The 18,128-nt window shown below is 36.7% G+C and overlaps 2 protein-coding genes and 1 long non-coding RNA gene across 3 annotated transcripts; 2 read left to right on the top strand and 1 right to left on the bottom strand.

The window, feature by feature from the left end:
• Positions 1–6,091: 6,091 nt before the first annotated feature.
• On the top strand, positions 6,092–6,922 carry LOC116169746. The gene is made up of 3 exons (XM_031485906.1): positions 6,092–6,235; positions 6,292–6,381; positions 6,453–6,922. Exons 1-3 carry the CDS (start codon positions 6,208–6,210, stop codon positions 6,791–6,793), a joined length of 459 nt encoding a protein of 152 aa, XP_031341766.1. The 5' UTR covers positions 6,092–6,207; the 3' UTR covers positions 6,794–6,922.
• A 1,211-nt stretch (positions 6,923–8,133) lies between these two features.
• On the bottom strand, positions 8,134–13,727 carry LOC116169428 (actin-like protein 6B). Its single transcript, XM_031485515.1, has 8 exons — positions 13,588–13,727; positions 13,354–13,539; positions 13,166–13,302; positions 12,945–13,120; positions 12,687–12,900; positions 11,445–11,702; positions 11,305–11,400; positions 8,134–9,186 (listed from the first exon to the last, which is right to left on the bottom strand). Exons 1-8 carry the CDS (start codon positions 13,610–13,612, stop codon positions 9,019–9,021), a joined length of 1,260 nt encoding a protein of 419 aa, XP_031341375.1. The 5' UTR covers positions 13,613–13,727; the 3' UTR covers positions 8,134–9,018.
• A 518-nt stretch (positions 13,728–14,245) lies between these two features.
• Positions 14,246–14,664, top strand: LOC116169429. Its single transcript, XR_004144957.1, has 2 exons — positions 14,246–14,406; positions 14,454–14,664. It is a non-coding gene; the product is annotated as an uncharacterized LOC116169429 (long non-coding RNA).
• The last annotated feature ends 3,464 nt before the right edge of the window (positions 14,665–18,128 follow it).

The raw sequence follows: 18,128 nt of genomic DNA, 5'->3' as shown, positions 1-18,128 counted from the left end.
TTCAATTTTTGTTTTATTAGCCGCCCACAAAAATATGCATGGTAAATACTATATGAGAGTCCAGAAATGATGACGTAGTATGCATATTCTTTTGTGGCAAAGACAGTAGTTGTTAAATTTTTTTAGTTTTCTTTGGTCGTTTATACCTACATATAAAAGCTAAGGAACTGAATCTCTACTTAATTCACATTTGTCCATTTGCCGAAACGAGGCTCTTTTTACAAAAGTCTACCGAAACTACCATTGAAAGCTTGTAAACTATAGACATCTATTCTCACTATTTTTTCATGATTCTCACTCATATTCTGAGGCCCTCGCCAACGTTTGGATATACGGATATAAATACTTAATTAGTATAAATATACAACAAATCGAGGCATTGATAAAATTATATGAAAAGGTGCGATTCAATTTTATTTAAAATAAACAATTTTTCTATAGATTATTCAAGCTTAATTAGTGATTCATGCTTTTACTGGTAAACTCAATATCGCAAGAATAACACGATAAAGGTGTATGACCCATATTTTGACGTCAAAGGTTAGTACCACTCATGTTTTAATAAACATTCGCCGAAGGTAAAATAATTGTAAACAAATTACCACATGCGCGCTTTCTTACTGTGTTTATTTTTAAACTTTGATAAATGTAAATTTATAGTGGAAGAAATTTATCAATATGCGAAGTTACCGAGACTTCCGATTTTGGTGGGAATGTTTCGTTTTTTGGTGATGGGGTGTAGGGTTGCCAAAGTATTTATGGAACTTTCGATTCAAAATAATTTAATTTCAAACAAGTTATATGAGTAATCGTAAACGATTTGCGAAAAGCACATTTCCACAGATAGGAACTTTTTTTGCGAAAAAATTGGCTACCCCAGCCAAATTCGTTTTTGGTTAAAATTTTAGAGAAATTCGTCTCATAATAAAAAGTTCACTGTGCTTCAATTTGCTCTTATTATTATAATAAATCATCCTCAGTTAAATTATCACGAAAAGTGGTCCACAAATGAGAAAGAAAGTTTCCTGTTATAAGAAAGCCTTTTGTTAAAATTTCGAAAAAATTCGGTCACCAATATCAACGTTTACACTGCACACATGTAATCTATTTCCTCATGCGTTATTTCAAATTGTTCATATCATATCATACGCAATCCAATTTTTTTACATGTAGGTACACACCTTTTTCTTCGGTCAAATTGGGGTTTAGATGAAGTTGAGTTACCTTGATCCAAAATGATCGCTAAAACTACACACGCTTGATGTGCGAGTGTTGGCGAATCAAGAATTAAAATGCAGTAGGTATATAAGATTTATAAGCACAAAATAAAGTAATGAAAATTAGGAAAAGTGAAAACAAATTTTTTTTGCTATACGTACTAACAAAAGGGAACTGAAGGAGGATGAACGAATCCCCTTCACCAAGGCTACGACTTTTTCGCCGTGGAAGTTCTAGGTTTACGTAACCGGGGAATCATACCTTCACCAAGTTCATGAGGTAGCCCATAGGGGGAGGGGGGTTGAACTAGAGCCTGAATGGTTTCAACTCATGTATGTTTGTGCTCATCTTCCACCAAATTTCCGCATACTTGTGTTACACCCTGTGTAGGTGTGTACAAGTATGTAAAACGTTTTTGTGCTACAGATTGAGATTTTATTGGCGCTGAAATACATACAATCTGCATGTAAAGAACTGTGACAGACAGCTAATGCTTCAAACCCGAGCATTCTACAATGAGTCGAGAGTTGTAGGTTTAATCTTTCTAGCCACCCCCAAAAAAGTAGTGAAATTTGCATTTCTCCTTTTATTTTTTTCTCAGCAACTATAGGAGTTAGAAAGACTGATCTTTGAATAGGTTTTGGGGTATGCTTTTTCCGATTTCGCAAATTTTTTTTTAAATTGCTACCACGGAAGGGTGCACCGCTAAATAGGAGTGCGAAAAAAAGTTCTAATTTCGACGAAATTTGGTCGCGAATTTGAAATTTGAAAATTCGAAAAAAAATTCCACTACAATTTTGGGCCGGACAACGAAAATGGGGAGAATTGTCGAACAAATTTTTAAAATCACTTTTCAAACGAAAGTTATAGGTATTCATTTGAAGATTGGTCCGTCGGGTCACAAACTGTCCCTCGCCTATACTAGTGAGCCATCTAATTTCGCATGCAGTTTGTTGAAAATGTAGCAAATAACAAACAATTATCGATTTAAGTCGATATTATTAAATGATACTAAAAAATGATCAAAGTCCTCGTGTGAGATCGAAGGGACTTCAGCGCATTTTTGTGTGGCAGATCAGTGTTTTATTAGCCAATATTGACTCCACCCTCAATAAGATCTTGCCGAAAGCTACCACGTTCACTTTGTCGGTACCATTTTCTCGCTTACCGTGCACTCGCAATTCGGGTTTGAAGTTTTGACTCCACCATCAGTAAAATCCTTTGGGGGTTACCATATTCCCTTTGTCGACACCCACTTCTGATCACCCGCAACAATTCGGATTTGAAGTTTCGACTCCACCATCAGTAAGATCTCGTCAGGGGTTACCACATTCCCTTTGTCGATACACAGTTCCGACGTCCCGTTCATTCGTAATTCACATTTTGGTAGATTTCGCTAAAATCCCGGCATAAAATCGTATTCAACTTTTGGGTACTTCACATAGCTCGACCTTCTATTAGTGACACGAGAAAGAGAGACCGCGATTCGCGCTGTAAGAAACTTTTGGGGGCCCAAAGTCGACAACCCCTCGAAGCGCGCCGCGCAAAAGGTGGTTTATTTCGCCCCTAGGAAAAAAAACAAAATTCCGCCACGCAGGAGTTGTGCGCGTTGACAAGATCTTCCCGACGACACCAATTTGAAAACAATCGGAGAAAAACTGTAGAAGAAGATAGATAAAAACTGCAAAATCTCCAGGTTAGTATAATACGCTCGGGGATGGCGTCCAGATGTCGTCGACTCCAAATCTTGTAGCCCCATCCCTAACGTTCTTAATTACACGGCCCCGATAGTTACATGTACACTCTTTGTCTTTTTACAAGCGTTTTTCTACGGGCGCGCATTTACTGCCAGCCAGCCAGCCAGCCAGCCAGCCGACCAGCCAGCCAGCCAAAGTGAGATTAAAAGCTACTTTTTACAAAAAAAAAATTTTTGCAAAAATGCGCTAAAAAATCGATATGTAGATGATGGTATTCAAGTCTACAAATTCGATTCTAAGATGTAGATTGTGCGTGGCTTCGGGTGGTGGGAAAACGTTATTTAATAAGTAGAGTTCCATTACAATCCATAGGCATTATTCCAAGTACCATAAGAAGAAACTTAGATTTCACCACTTTTTTGAGGCTGGCTACCAAACGAAACACGTTGGACCGTCCGTTTATTACAAAAAGTGCTTGTTTTGATCCCGTCTACCACCCAATTTCTTTACATGCTTATGTGTACCACCCTGTATAGTTGTGATTTATGCGCTAGTTAGAAAAAACTTGTATCGACAAACAGGGGCGGACTGGGTACCTGCGGGCCAGGTGGAATTGCATAGGTTACGGCCATTAAAGTATTAGTGTAGTAATGATGGTGACGGGGGGGGGGGGGTAGCTCTGAGGTGCACCACAAAAACATTTTACTCCTTTCTCGAAAAGTTTTTTTTTTTAATTGCAGCTGATAATTAAAAGTAACAAAATATACAATCCACACGAGGTGCGTCGCCTATCATTGTATTTCAGCACTTTCATGCTACGACAAAAAAATGATAAATTCATTGTAAAACACTTCAATTAAAACAGAATTTTTTAACAACCTAACATCGACCCCAATTAGAGAAACGTGTTAATAATTTTGAGCCCCGAAAAAAAAATTGTCTCAGATCGACCCGGAAAAAAAATTTTTCTTATACAATGTGGCCTGTAGAATCCATAATTTCAAACAGTTCCAAGATTGGGCTACTAGTTCAAAAGTTACAGCCCTTTGAATTTTTTTTCGAAATTGGTTTCTAGTCTATACCTTTTGATTGAGAAGTCTGATCGAAAAAGTACGAATTGTTTTGGATTCTACGCACCAAAATTAATAAGAAAAAGTGTTTTCCCGAGAAATTTTGGTGCAGTCAATTTTTGGTAAAAAAGGAAGGTTATACACTGCCTTTTTTTGAACCCCGAAATAAAAATTGTGTAAGATCGACCCGGAAAAAAAATTTTCTTACAGAATGTGGCCTGTAGAATCCATAATTTCAAACAGTTCCAAGATTGGGCTACTAGTTCAAAAGATACAGCCCTTTGAATTTTTTTTCGAAATTGGTTTCTAGCCTCCAACTTTTGATTGAGAAGTCTGATCGAAAAAGTACGAATTGTTTTGGATTCTACGCACCAAAATGAATAAGAAAAAGTTTTTTCCCGAGAAATTTCGGTGCAGTTGATTTTTCAAAAAAAAGGAAGGTATAACACTGCCTTTTTTTGAGGCCCTCAAAAAAAATTGTCTCAGATCGACCCGGAAAAAAATTTTCTTATAGAATGTGGCCTGTAGAATCCATAATTTCAAACAGTTTCAAGATTGGGCTACTAGTTCAAAAGTTACAGCCCTTTGAATTTTCTTTCGAAATTGGTTTCTAGTCTATAACTTTTGATTGAGAAGTCTGATCGAAAAAGTACGAATTGTTTTGGATTCTACGCACCAAAATTAATAAGAAAAAGTGTTTTCCCGAGAAATTTTGGTGCAGTCGATTTTTGGTAAAAAAGGAAGGTTATACACTGCCTTTTTTTGAGCCCCGAAAAAAAAAATTGTCTCAGATCGCCCCGGAAAAAAAATTTTCTTATAGAATGTGGCCTGTAGAATCCATAATTTCAAACAGTTCCAAGATTGGGCTACTAGTTCAAAAGTTGCAGCCCTTTGAATTTTTTTTCGAAATTGGTTTCTAGTCTATAACTTTTGATTGAGAAGTCTGATCGAAAAAGTACGAATGACTTTGGGTAAAGAGGGAACACCAAAAAAAGTCATATTTTAACATTAAACCAACCAAAAGTAGATGAGAATGCAGAGAATGGCTTTATAAACACGAAATAGGAGGCAGAGTAGAAAAAAACCGTCTGATTTAGAAAGAATACACAGACGAAGCGAGTCAACGGAATTTCAAGAAAGTTGCTGATTTGCTACTTTTTGGTAATTAAAATCTGTGTAACTTATATAGTTACAGTCATTTTATACATTGTTGCTGCGCCCCACATGAAATCAAAGTTGCGGAAATTGGCATCAATTGCATCTCAATGCACTATAGGTACGGGTTTTAACAAATCATGATTACCTATTAATTTTTTAAGCGCACATTATGTTTTAGAAATTGATTGTTCTAACTAAATTAATAAGCAGTAAGCCTAAGCATGTCCACAATGTAATTGCAAAAAAATGATAGAGCCGCTCACCCGGCCTTATGCTTTCAGTGTATCCAGAAAGCTTTAGCGAGTTGCGACATCATTTTTTTGTGGGTATAGAACCAAGAATATTTTTCGCTCTTCAAACTTATTTAGCGTAGTTTTGATAAAGAGATCTATCTGAATTCCGTCCGCCCATTTGTACGTTTCTTTGTTTGAGAGCTCAGCATTTGGCCATCGTGCAAAGCTGTACTTTTTCAGAGGTTTAAACATCGCAGGTTGCACAAAGCGAATTCTAGCTTTTACTGGTTCAAATGTCTCAGGTGCATTTGAAGGGCAAATATTTTACCAACTTGAATAAGAATTCCTACTAACAGTGGCTTTTATGACAGTTGAAAAAAGTAGGTACACATTCATCTAGCGGGCATTCAAAAAATAGATTTGCGAGTAATGAAAAACATACTTTAGCGTTAGCCATTTGGACGAACGCGCCTATTTGATCAAGTTAACGTGAACAAATTCAAACTCTTAATAGAAATATTTACTGAAACAAAACCTTTTGAGAACTTAAGCGAAATTTTTACAATTTCGTCACGGAACTTAAAATTTTTTTTCATTTTCATTTACGAATAAAAAAATTCATTTCGTTTATTTTGCCCCTCTCCTACTTACGTACTCTGTGCAAATTACTAATGAATGGAAGGGGGAGTAATTTCTTTCTCACTTTTCACTTTGCTTTCCTAAAAGTTTGCGCGCTTAAAGCTGCTCGTTTAAAATAAGCTACCTTAGAATCCGCTCTGCCAATAATAATCTTAGTGCGTTTTGCCAAATTTCGATACTACAGTGGAAAAAATGGAAACAATTTTATTTATTATAATCGGTACGTAAATAATTATTTATTATAATATTCCAGGTAATTGTTCATGCTCGTTACAGTACTTTTTGGAGATGTAATTTCTCAAGCTGCGGAAGATGATGGATTAGTTGGCCTAAACAAAACTATCACCACTCCAAAAAAGATGCACGGTAAGTACTTTGGAAAGTCTAATTTGCGTTCCAACTTATTTTGCTTATTTGCGTAATTTTCTTTTTGACAGGAGGTTTTTGCGGATTGAACGCAACAGGAGTGTTTGCTATAGCATTTACTCTAATCTTCATTGGAACTGCATTGTACTACGCCCATTACTGCTACCCCGTATATTGTCCAGATCGCTTTCGCGAAGAGGATGATGCCGTCGACCAAGAACTGATCGAGCGCCAGGTTTTAAATCACAATGCCGTTGTCAATGAAGAACTTGAGAAACTGAATATCGCTCCTCAAATTCATACCATTGACCGAAACGATGAAGATTTGGAACTTGGAGAACGTTTGGGCTGGTATCACGTTGTGATTCATTTTATCAAATCTCAAATCAAAAAACGTTTGTACAATAATTGATAGAAATTATTGCTTTACTTAGTTGTTAGGGTTCCTTTTAATCAAAATGTATACGCTATATTTAAGTTATATTCCATATTGTTACTAATACCATAATATTTTGTATTATAATAAATATTTTGTATTATACTATGCTAATAGCTTTGTACCTAATTATCTTAGAAAAATAAATGGGAATGTGTAGGTATCTTCATTTTTCTGTTAAACCAATTTTCAAATATGAAACGCTGGACTTCACAGAGTGTAAATTACCACCGTTACAATTATTTCTGTAGGTAACGTGAATTGTATACCCCTTTGTTTCTATTGGAAAATATTATTAAGCGCATGGTACAGGTAAGGTTATTGTACATTTTATCAAGTTGGCTATTACCATTGAATAATAATCAATGCTGTTACTTTCAGTACAAATATCGGATTAATTTTTAGTGTTTGAATGACAAAAATTGAAATCATACGTTTGTCCAGGGAAACTGATACCCAGACAGAAACTTGAGCCGTGTGGACTTACTCTTTTGTATAAACCTTAATCTTTGAAGTGCAAGCAGCCGAAGTGTGTAACATTTTCATGAAAATCTCGAGCAGTCGGCTAAACAAATCAAAGTCAAAGCAAAGATAATAGTACGATCTTTGGCCAAAGTGTAACTTTCCCGCTTTTACATTAGAGGGAGGCCATCTGTGTCTACAATTTTCGTTCAAATTTGCATATTCTTTTAAATTAGAAAGGAAACTCCCATCTCATGTTTCTACAGTTTCCATTCAAACTTTCACACTGTTCTCTGCTTGCACATTAAGAGGGAGCCACCCGTCTCATGTTCATCTGCGGAATTTGTAAAATACTTTTGAAATTCATGCTCCACGCAGATGAAGGTAATAACGTTTGGCTCAAATCTGCAAATCAACGCGTTTATATCAGAAGTGAACCACCCATCTCCTGTTATCTGTTATTACAATGTTTGTTCTAATCTGTAGATTTTGTTTTACCACTGAATTTTTATAAATTCAATGCCTCTACTAGAAAGAGAACACTTCCGCCCTTCCTCACCAGGCCGGCCAGAATGAAGTAGCAGGGGTGGACAGTATTTTTCTAGGAAGTTTTTGATAGACTTCCCCTGTAATTTTTGTAAAGGAACCATCAACCATAATTTCCAGTGGGGGCAACACCACGTTCTATGTGGGGTTCAGCCCCACCTGGCCACCCCCTGGGTACGACCTGTTCCTCATTCAATTATTGGTAAATTTTCCGCTATCAGTTCAATAAATACATGTAGGATGGGGCCACATTTATGCTCAAATTTGCTAGTGCAAAAGGGAACAAAGGGTCATGATTTTCGACTCACTTATGTTAACTATATATTTGCACATTTTGGCACTTTCAAGTTACAATGAATACAAATCACAATAAAACATGACATGCTCAAAATCAATTGACAATTACAGAATTTACAAGTTGCTCATCATTTAGATATAAAATACAAACTGCTGCCTTTTTAAAGTGCTTTCGTATTTCAGTCTTAATAAAAATTAGCGACAGATTAAATAAATTTAACTAATCCTACCATAAAAAAAATCAGACTTTATAAATGTGTAAACTGAAATGAAAATAATTAATAGGAACATTTAGATTTAACTTAACGTTTAGGAATTTAACGTCAAAACTAGACATATCACAAAATTTCACTCACAAGTTAAAATAATACGTTTAACGAGACCAAAAATAATACTTTTTTTACTTAAAGTAGTATTGAGCCTTAGTTGATAAGTTGCAGTCTTAAACAATTATGTCCATAGCGTTTAACACATTGCATTAAAAAATAAGTCTTTTAGTTCTATGTTAGATAAATAATATGCACCACATTTTTTACGGAACACATGAAGCCATTAACCCTAGTTTTCGTAGGCACCACTATTCGATATATAAAAAATACCTTCCAATCTAAAATGTTCACTTTTTGTGAAGCAATGGTGAATTACCTTACCATATATGACACATTTAAAATAGAAAACTAGAGTTAAGCCGAATTTTCCAACTACATTAATTGTAAAAGGAACTTAAATAATTGTTATTGAGTCAGTCACAAACGATCAGAATATAAACTCTCTTATACTAGAAGATATTGATATACAAAATGGCTCTGAGAATAGGACAGATATGAGTAATTGAAATTTCGAAGTTTTCTTATCAAGCAATTTACCCTCGCCCAAATCAAATACCAGACGCCAAATTACGGACATTTAGACTGAACTATTGCTTTACCTCCTTCATCATACTCCTGCTTTGATACCCACAACTGCTGAAAGGAACCAAGAGAGCTTAATATCGATCCCCCTATCCATGCACCAAACTTTCGTTCGACTGCTCCTGCAGCACTGATCACCTTTAACCGCATGCTCTGCAAAGATTCTTTGTAGTCAATACATACACCAATACAAAGCAATTGTTCAAAATGAAAAATGGCTTATGGACTTTTGCAAACTGAAATTTCAAAATTTTAATGAAATTTGGCTGTTTATCAATGGATAATTTGCTGTATAAAACATACTTTACGATAATTAATGTTTTTTTAAAACAATAGTACTATAAAACGCATGATTTTTCGTAATGCTGAATTTAAAGGGAACCAATACAGGCATAAAGTAAATAATGTAACATAAATTTAATTATATGGTTTTATTTAAGTATTTACAATTAACTAACAATAAATCTATAAGTCGTACCATCAATTAATTTATAACAGTAACTAATTAAAATTTATCACTCACAATTTATAACGTAACAAGAACACATTGATGTAGGAACTGTCCTGAAACTTCGCCTGAAACGCAATTCGATTTGCTTAATAACCCGAGTTTTCTCGAGTCTGTTCAAATGTGTAGAACAAAAACACGTCATAATTCGAGGAAAGATTACGTCACATCCGCGTTCGTTCCTTTATCGCCGATGACTAATCTTTCATGGCGCCTCAAAGTCTATCGAGATTTCTGGAATGTTCGCTACAGTAGCTTAAAGATATTCCATGCTGTACAAATCTGTAGCAGTAAGATAGACTATTCTTGAACATAGATAGGCGCTCCCTTATTTCATTCAGGAATATTGCACTAAATTCACTGCCTGGTTAGGTTTTTAACACAGCTCACTGACAGTAGAATGTATTGAATGAGACGTTCTATTCAAAATGTCTTAATTAATGAAATTTATTGACCAAGCGTCTCAAATAAAAGGGAAGCACTCTATGGTCTCATATTTTGTTGGTGATCACAAAGAAACTGTAAACTAACTTGTAACTTGTTTAAATACATACAAATAAATGATTGCTCAATTCCAATTGTCAAGAAAAACCAATTTACATTTTATGGAATTGTAATGCACGTATAGGGTATACACAACCAACAATCACTTTAGTACTCGTTCATGTCCATTGCGCATGACTTAATATGTTGCGCGTATTGTTCATCCATCTTTTATTTAGGTCAGTGATCTACTCTAGGAATTGCTCCCTTCGTTGTCAGAGCCAGGGCGACCAGTTAATTCCAGGTTAAGTGGCAACAAGCAACTGGACTCGGACAGTCCAGGACCCTTGGTAAATCTAGGTCTTCTAGCTTATAAAACTGAATAGAAGCCAGATTAGGGAGATCACCAGTATGCTCACGGGGTACTGACTACTGGATAGTCCCCTATCACAACGTTGGGCTTTTAAGAGAGCCCACTTACAGGTTCTGTGGCGAGGCAGATAAAACTACACGACATGTGGTCTGTCACTGTTACGCTTTAATCAGAGAGACATCACAGCTCCTAGGCGACAGTCTGGAACTGGGAAGAGTGCAGCAACTTAGGCTAAAGAGGTTCCTATCCATTACTGAGAGGAGTGGGTTCTAAACCTATAGTTGTAAAAAAAAGAGGGTAGACAGAATGAGCCTTCAGTGTGTCTGCCTGGTTGGGCTCCCCTTATGAATAGAATAGAATGAAATGCATTTCTCATATGTTTTACATATAGATGTATCATGCGACCGCTAATGTCGTGTTTGTGAGGACGATACCAGATATCTACAATTAAAGAATCGTTTCAAGTCACTTCATCCATGCGCCATTTTAAAACAATTGCCGTTAAACCTATACCCACTAGCACATTTCGCAAAAATATACGCAAGAGTATTTGGAGAACAATTTTTTCTGAGGATATTGTACAAAATCCATTTTTGCATAATTAGTAGAAACGTAACAACATTGCAACAGATCTATTTTTATAATATGAATCTGTTTTGTAAATGTACAAATTATACAGCTTCCAAAAAAGGCTGCAAAATAGCATGGGATTTTAATGTGGGATGTGCAGTCAACATGTCACATTACAATAATTTATAGCCGTGTAATATGTTTGATATAAACCTACCATGATGGATACTAACTTTCTTTGAGAAGAAAAAAACATTTTTTTTAAATTTATTTTGCCAACATCAATCAAACTGCTACTATGAGAATAAGGCCATACAACATACATACGCATACTTACAGGTGGTGTTTTAGCGGCCAGATCTCTATTTAACCTCTCATTGAAACCCTGAATGTTGGAATTGCCTCCAGTCACGACCACACTTCCATACATGGCCTATAAAAAACGATTAAGTTCTTAACATTTTTTAAAGATCTTACAGGTCTAATATCAATATCGCACATTCCCACACTGGTCGTTACTAACGGACCAACACCTAAAATCGGTTGAATACCAGCCTTAGCGCTCGTGGTCGGATTGAACAGCGGTTCCGGAATCTTGAAGCGCTCAACGCCAAAATCCTTATGAAAACCGTGCGGAAATTCGTAATGTATTGCGGGCATACTTTTCACAACCTCCTCGTCGTACAAGTTATCAGATACTTGAAGAACTGAAGCTTGAAAATCTTGCATCACTTCCTAAGAAAATCTTATTCAGTGCACAATATAAACAAACTAAACAAATTCATATCATTTTCAATTTTATTTTGTATCATAGTGATTTCCTCCCAATTGAATCAGCTTTTTTATGTCAAGGAGTACATAAAAAAATTAGTTTTGTGAGATTGACGAGGTAAGATTGAAATTGTCCGATTCCAGTGAGCTAGTTGGTGCAACCCATATTTTGATACATTTTTGCACATAATTTTCTGATTACCTATTTATATTTAATAAGGAAGTTTCAAATATAATATTTATCACGGGTATTTATCATATTAATTAAGGAATTTAGAAGAATTAATAATAATAATATTCAGGAAGGTGATTATGTGCTGAATGGTGCATGATTGGGGACAACAATAGAGAACCTTATGTTTAAAACCTTGTTAGTTATTACTCAAGAGTCTTTCATTGTGAATGTTGTTTACAATTAAAACTTTAAAGCTTTCTTTTTGTCAGATTAAACAAAAGTAAGGAGTTACGTATCTTAGGGTAACATCATATGCCTATAATAATCGCGTAGTATTTAGTATTTTATTGTTCATTTGAAAATATTTGCGTGAAATGTTTTGTAAGTTTATCTCATGTTATCTCCGGTCATTGCAATAAGAAATTTGTTATCGCTGCGTAAGTTAATTAGTTTCAAGATAAGCATAAACATGTGTTTAATTTCGAAGACGCAAATTCAAATAGGGGAGAGGCAGAAACTAAAAGAAGGAAAGATGTTTTAAATAGCATAGGAAAAAGTGAATCGTAGGATTTTTTCGTGGTATTATTCCAAGACAGTCTGTTTTTCCAGTTGTAAAATGTTGTAGAAGAAAGTTATTCAAGTACTCTGAGATATTTTTGTTACACCGTTTAAAATGAACGTAAAATGAACTCTTAAATAAGGTCCTATGTGAATGGATTTGTTTTCATGAAACATGAAAGATCAGGCTTGAGACTGAGGCAAATAGCTCATACCTTCACCATATAATTATGCCATGACTCTGTGACTTTAGGTAGGCAAGTCTTAATCTTCCAACTCGCAGGTTCGTCCGGTTTCGTCAGTTCTTTACTCGAAATCATATATGGGGGAATAATGTCAATGTTTTTCTCCTCCAAGTAATGTCGACACTGCATGCTAATATAGTCACCTCCGACAGGTGATTTGACAACTGCGTGCGTGAGAATAATCCTAAAATTTAAATTGGCAAGAATATTAGACCATACCACTTTTACCCGTCGAGAAGAGGAACTGCCGAAGTGTGTGTAGCACCACTGTCGACAACTAGACATGTAGGTCGTCCATTAGCAAATGCAGCCAGTGCTGCATTCTTTGCTAGGTATAGTGCTGGCACTTTGTATTTTTCAAACATTAGTTCTGCCATTTGTTCACGCTTCGGTGGAGTTATCCACTACAAAAAGCTTTGGTATAAACTAGTATAAAACATACTATTTACCGGTGGTTCAGAGATTAAAATGGGATGGTCGCAAGGTACAGCCCCCAGAGCATGTTTATAAATATAGTCTGTTAAATTCTCAAACATATCCCAATTATCAACCATTCCCTCTTTTAAAAATGGGACCAACTCCATACCTGGCCAAATAAGAATCTACAAACAATTACATAGGTTGATAAACAAGATACCTGGTCGCTTAACGTGAATGGCAGTCAGGCCAATGTTGTATTTGTATCGGGGCTCACCCACATCATCTTGCGAATCTGCCCAAATACCAATGTTACTGGGTATATCCAATATAGGGCTGTCTTCACCACCATAACCAGCACGGACTGTATTATGACCAATATCTAAGACCAATGCACCGACTTCGTCTGAAAACAATTCTGATTAAGGACACACAAAGGACTATCTATACATACCTCCACCATAAATTGCACCACTCATATTATCGATTATAACTATCCTAATGTTTGTTTGAAATTTAAAAATGTATACAACAACCGCATAATCACATGGAAGGATGGGGGCGTGGGACTCAATAGAATGACAGCACAAACATGCGGGAAATTTAAAAATTCACACTTCATGTTTTGGATCAATAGTTTTACCATTTTGAAGTAAAACCTACATGTCGCATTTATATTCATTCATTTAATATATAGCCAAATAAAATATTAAGTACAAGTAAAAATGACTTGAGAGATACGAAGTCCATTAAAGCTCTATTTCCACACCTCAAACATGAGTGCATATAAAGTAAAGAAGTGCAGTTCACCAATTTTTCAATTAAATATAGCTATGGACTACCTAATTCCATTGTTTATTCATAAACAAAGCTAATGCAGTATGCTGCAGATAGTTTGATTATACGCACTTGTGTATATTTTGCCATACACTGTGGACATCTTTATAAATTCACCTAAATTTTTAAAAATATGGGTACATGCTCTGCACGTCATTATCATCGATAACTAATCAATTATTGCATATAATCAATGATCTTTATACAGTACCAATTTGTAGAATGCGTCCAATACAAATCCGCTAAATGCGGCTATTTATTGTGCAGCTAAGCTAACTTCATGAAAATTTAGATCGTTACTAACTTTACAACGATCGATTATTTCCCAAATAGCTTCGGGACACTTGTGAAAACTAAAAATGTCTATAATAAATTCTTTAATGCCTAGAATGTGTACACGCTTTGGCAAAAAGCACGCAGAAATGGCTTCGCATTGGTATGTCTTTTACACTTCCGAACAAATTTGTTATGTAACATTTTTAGGATTGGAACTGGTGCTGCCTATGGAGCTACTGCAGGACTAGCACTCTGTTATTTTACCGAATGGAAAGCAGTTTTACAATATCTACCGTACTATGGTGGCAAATATGTAGAATCGGATTAGTTTGGTTGTAAATAAAATAGTTAATGTAGATAATTACTTTAATATTTATACATGCGACATTACATTTCAATTACATTTTGTGGTAGTGTGGAAATGAGTCTTTTCGAGGGTAGGTAGTTGGACCCTGACATTTCATTTACCATCTTTGATTGGGTCTTTCTGTCCTGCAATAAAATATGGTTTTGCAATATATCCAATTACATGTAATCCCAAAGCAATTCCTAATATCAGCTTTAATTTATTATAATTTCCTTTAGGTCTAATCATAATTATCTTCCAACGCTGTTAGAAATTCAAAATGTAATAAGTCAGGAGTGATTTTATACAACCCTGGTAAGGTTAGATAATCTACTTGCAGATGTGTTGCACATTGACTCCCTCGGTACTGCGCATACGCAAGCGCCCTTAAATTTGAATTTCATTTAACGCACTCGAAATTAATAAAGCCTTCGGTCATCACTGTGAATTCCAGTTACATTATAGCCCCAACTTGAAAGCAACCGTCACGATCCTTTACAGCATAATATGGAATAAACAACAAGGATTGTAACGTTATTAGGTATTTATTATAATCAAAACCCTTCTACCATCATGGTGTACGGGAAAATAAATGAACATATTCTACCAGATAAGTCATTATAAACCAAGCTATAAACTATTGGGCTCCATTTTTTCCTATCTCACGTTAACTTCTTAAGGCGCAGATAGACTAGACTAGCAAGTTCTCACAAAACTGTTTACACTAGCAGCACTTTTAGCTTCCATAAATGCTGTCAGTTGATCCCTAGGTTTTTCTTGCTGTATATCAAAATAATGGCCGTTTTGTGCCCCCAAGACCAGAAACCTTTGATTTAACAACCCAAGGTTCTTGAATGAGGGCAATGTCCTGCTTTACAGTGAGGCGCCTGCCTAAGGTCTATGGCTTATCCGGCGTTGCTAGAATCAGACTCCATATTCACAAACTCCTCCCAATTTGAAATAGGACCGGGCGAACTGGCCACAAGTTGCCTCAACTGTGATGCTTAACCGTAGCTTCTTGCAGTTGTCCCTGTAGCAGCTGCTGGTGCTGTTGTGGTGGTTGTACTTCAGGTTCGGAAGGTTTTTTTTTGGAACTGTGGAAGCACCTCCACCTTTCCTCCATGACTTGAGAAGTTGAGGTGATGGAACAGGATTTTTTGAGGGTATTATCTGCGCACCCATATGAGGACATAACTGCTCTGCTCCCTTTTCTAGTCTTCTCGCTTTGAACTTGCCGGCGCTCCTGAGAGTACTGTTTGATTTTTCAGATTCGTTTGGATTATAGGCTTTGTTACCCGAGAGGAGTCCTCAGGGAGAGAGGGATGCGGTACCCTTGTCTAGAGTAGTGGTCTTCGTCAGAGCCCAATAAGGCCCTCTTGATGTCGGACAATCCTTGGTCTGTGATGGTTGGAGGTAGCGAGTCCTCCGTTACAGCTTGAGTGGTTTTTGTATTAAGTCCAATTCGACGCTCCCACGAGTATTAGGCTTTTCAACGAGGTCTGGCAGTTTCCCCTTACCATCAGAAGGCTACTTGAAACTGAGAGGCGCCCGCGGTAACCAAAGTTCGCTGTCCAATGACCAAGTTCCCCCTTGGCCAGGCAGTCCTCTCGGCGCCAGCTCTTCTACCCTGACTTGGATTTGGTTCGCCATACTGTCATTCGGAAATCTCATCAGAGTTCCGTTGGGAGCGTTGAGATCGTTACCAGGGGGTAGACAAACGGCTAGTCAGGTATCGCTAAAAACTGAGGAAAGTTTTTGTGGTCGAGACCAACGATACCGAGCTTTTTGCTCTAAGTTACTGGAAGCACCATGACTGCTTTTTCCAGAACTTACGTCGCTTTCCCCTAACCTTTTCTCCACAAAATACTCGCATTACAAAAGGAAAATTCAACTTTCTAAGGCAGCACGTTTTGAAGGAGAGCCTCAAGAACATAGCACTGGGAGTCACAGCGCACGAACATCTTATGATTATTATTATTAAGTAATAAATCCACGATCTTCCCATTCATAAAAATATTGGGGGGATCGTAGATTTATTTATTAATAATTTTATCCCAAACGAGAGACGAATCTTCTCATCAAAATACCTATCGTATGGTAATGGTAGGAACAGGAACGCTTAATATTTCATTTCCTGGTTTTATCATTTTTTTCGGGAAGATTAGAGGGAGTCCTTAGGTCTGAACATTTTTAGAGAGAATGTAACACCAGGGGGTCTGAGCCACCCCCCTCTAACGTACGAAAATGTTACGATAGGTGTAGGAAAATGAACACTGAATTTTCATTTCCTGGGGAGGTATTCCAGACACCCCCCGTTCTGCATTCTCCCCCAAAATATTTAATAGTTTTAGCACTTACACCATAACGTTTAAGAAAGGACCACGAACCATAACACTGCAAGTCTGTGGGGTAGGGAAAGGAAGGCTTGATGGTCTTTGATAAAAATTGTCATATGGGTGCCCTTAGGGCTGAATGTTTTTAAACAAGAACGCAGCACCGGGAGTCACAAAAGTGCACAAAAATCTTAACGATTGATGTACAAAAGAAACATTGAATTTGTTTCAAGGGAGGGGGGGCGGAGGGGGGTTTTCCTTACGCTCGGACCTCACGGGAATATGGGAAAGTTCCACATTTCACGCTTTAGGGCAACTTTCGTTTGTTTGGGTCGTATTTTGGTTCCATGAAATTGCTTTGTTTACGTTTTGGATTAAATGACACGGACATTCGCCCACGTATATGTATGTATACCAATAAAGGGGAAGCAGAGAAGTTATTTTCGCCATTTCTGTGTGAAAAAGATTTGCAATAGCAACAGTTTTTAGATCTTGGGAAGTAAATTTGCCATCGCTTTAGAATTCCGGGAAAAACTAGTAAACAGAAAGCCGGATGCATTTGATTGGACCATTTTTTGAAACGGGCGAATCGTAGCGAGTCTTGCAGCTGTGACGTCATGATCACTATCTTCGTCACGTGACCAACTATGTCGTTGCTGCCGTTTCAAGCGTGTTGTATTTTTTCGGTTTGCTGCTAATTTACGAAGTGCGATATTAAAATAAACTTAAAAAAGTCAAATAAAAGACGGGAACAATTCTGGCACATAGTTCGTTTCGGTTCATCATACGTAAATCGGTGTTTAAACGTAATATTAAACTACAAAAAGTTATGGCGTCCCTTCTCCTTTTCGTACGAATTTAAATCGGCGTTTGCGTGTAGGATCTCGGGACGTGATCACGTGAATTTTGATTTTGTTGTTAAATTCAACCCTTAAAGTAACAAAAACCGGCGGGGAAGTGTTCGCAAATCAGTCTTTTCGATGTCGTGTTAAATGTAATAGCAAGAACTGAATATGGCGTCCTATTTTAAATTCGTTTGTTTGCGTTTAAAACTTAACGTTTTGTGCACCTTTTCGTGTTTGAATCAAGACGCCTAAGATTTCATTGATATGTTGATGTGGGGTAAGTTTGTAGACCTTTAAAAGTTTCGTGGTGATGGTTACGATAATGTTCACCAGACGAAGTGCTTCATTAGCGCTACCT

This window comes from Photinus pyralis, unplaced genomic scaffold (assembly GCF_008802855.1).
Source record: "Photinus pyralis isolate 1611_PpyrPB1 unplaced genomic scaffold, Ppyr1.3 Ppyr1.4_LG4, whole genome shotgun sequence".
Taxonomy (NCBI): Eukaryota; Metazoa; Arthropoda; class Insecta; order Coleoptera; family Lampyridae; genus Photinus; species Photinus pyralis.
The sequence above is the reverse complement of the archived record's forward strand: the minus strand, read 5'-3'. Positions and strand labels throughout refer to the sequence as shown.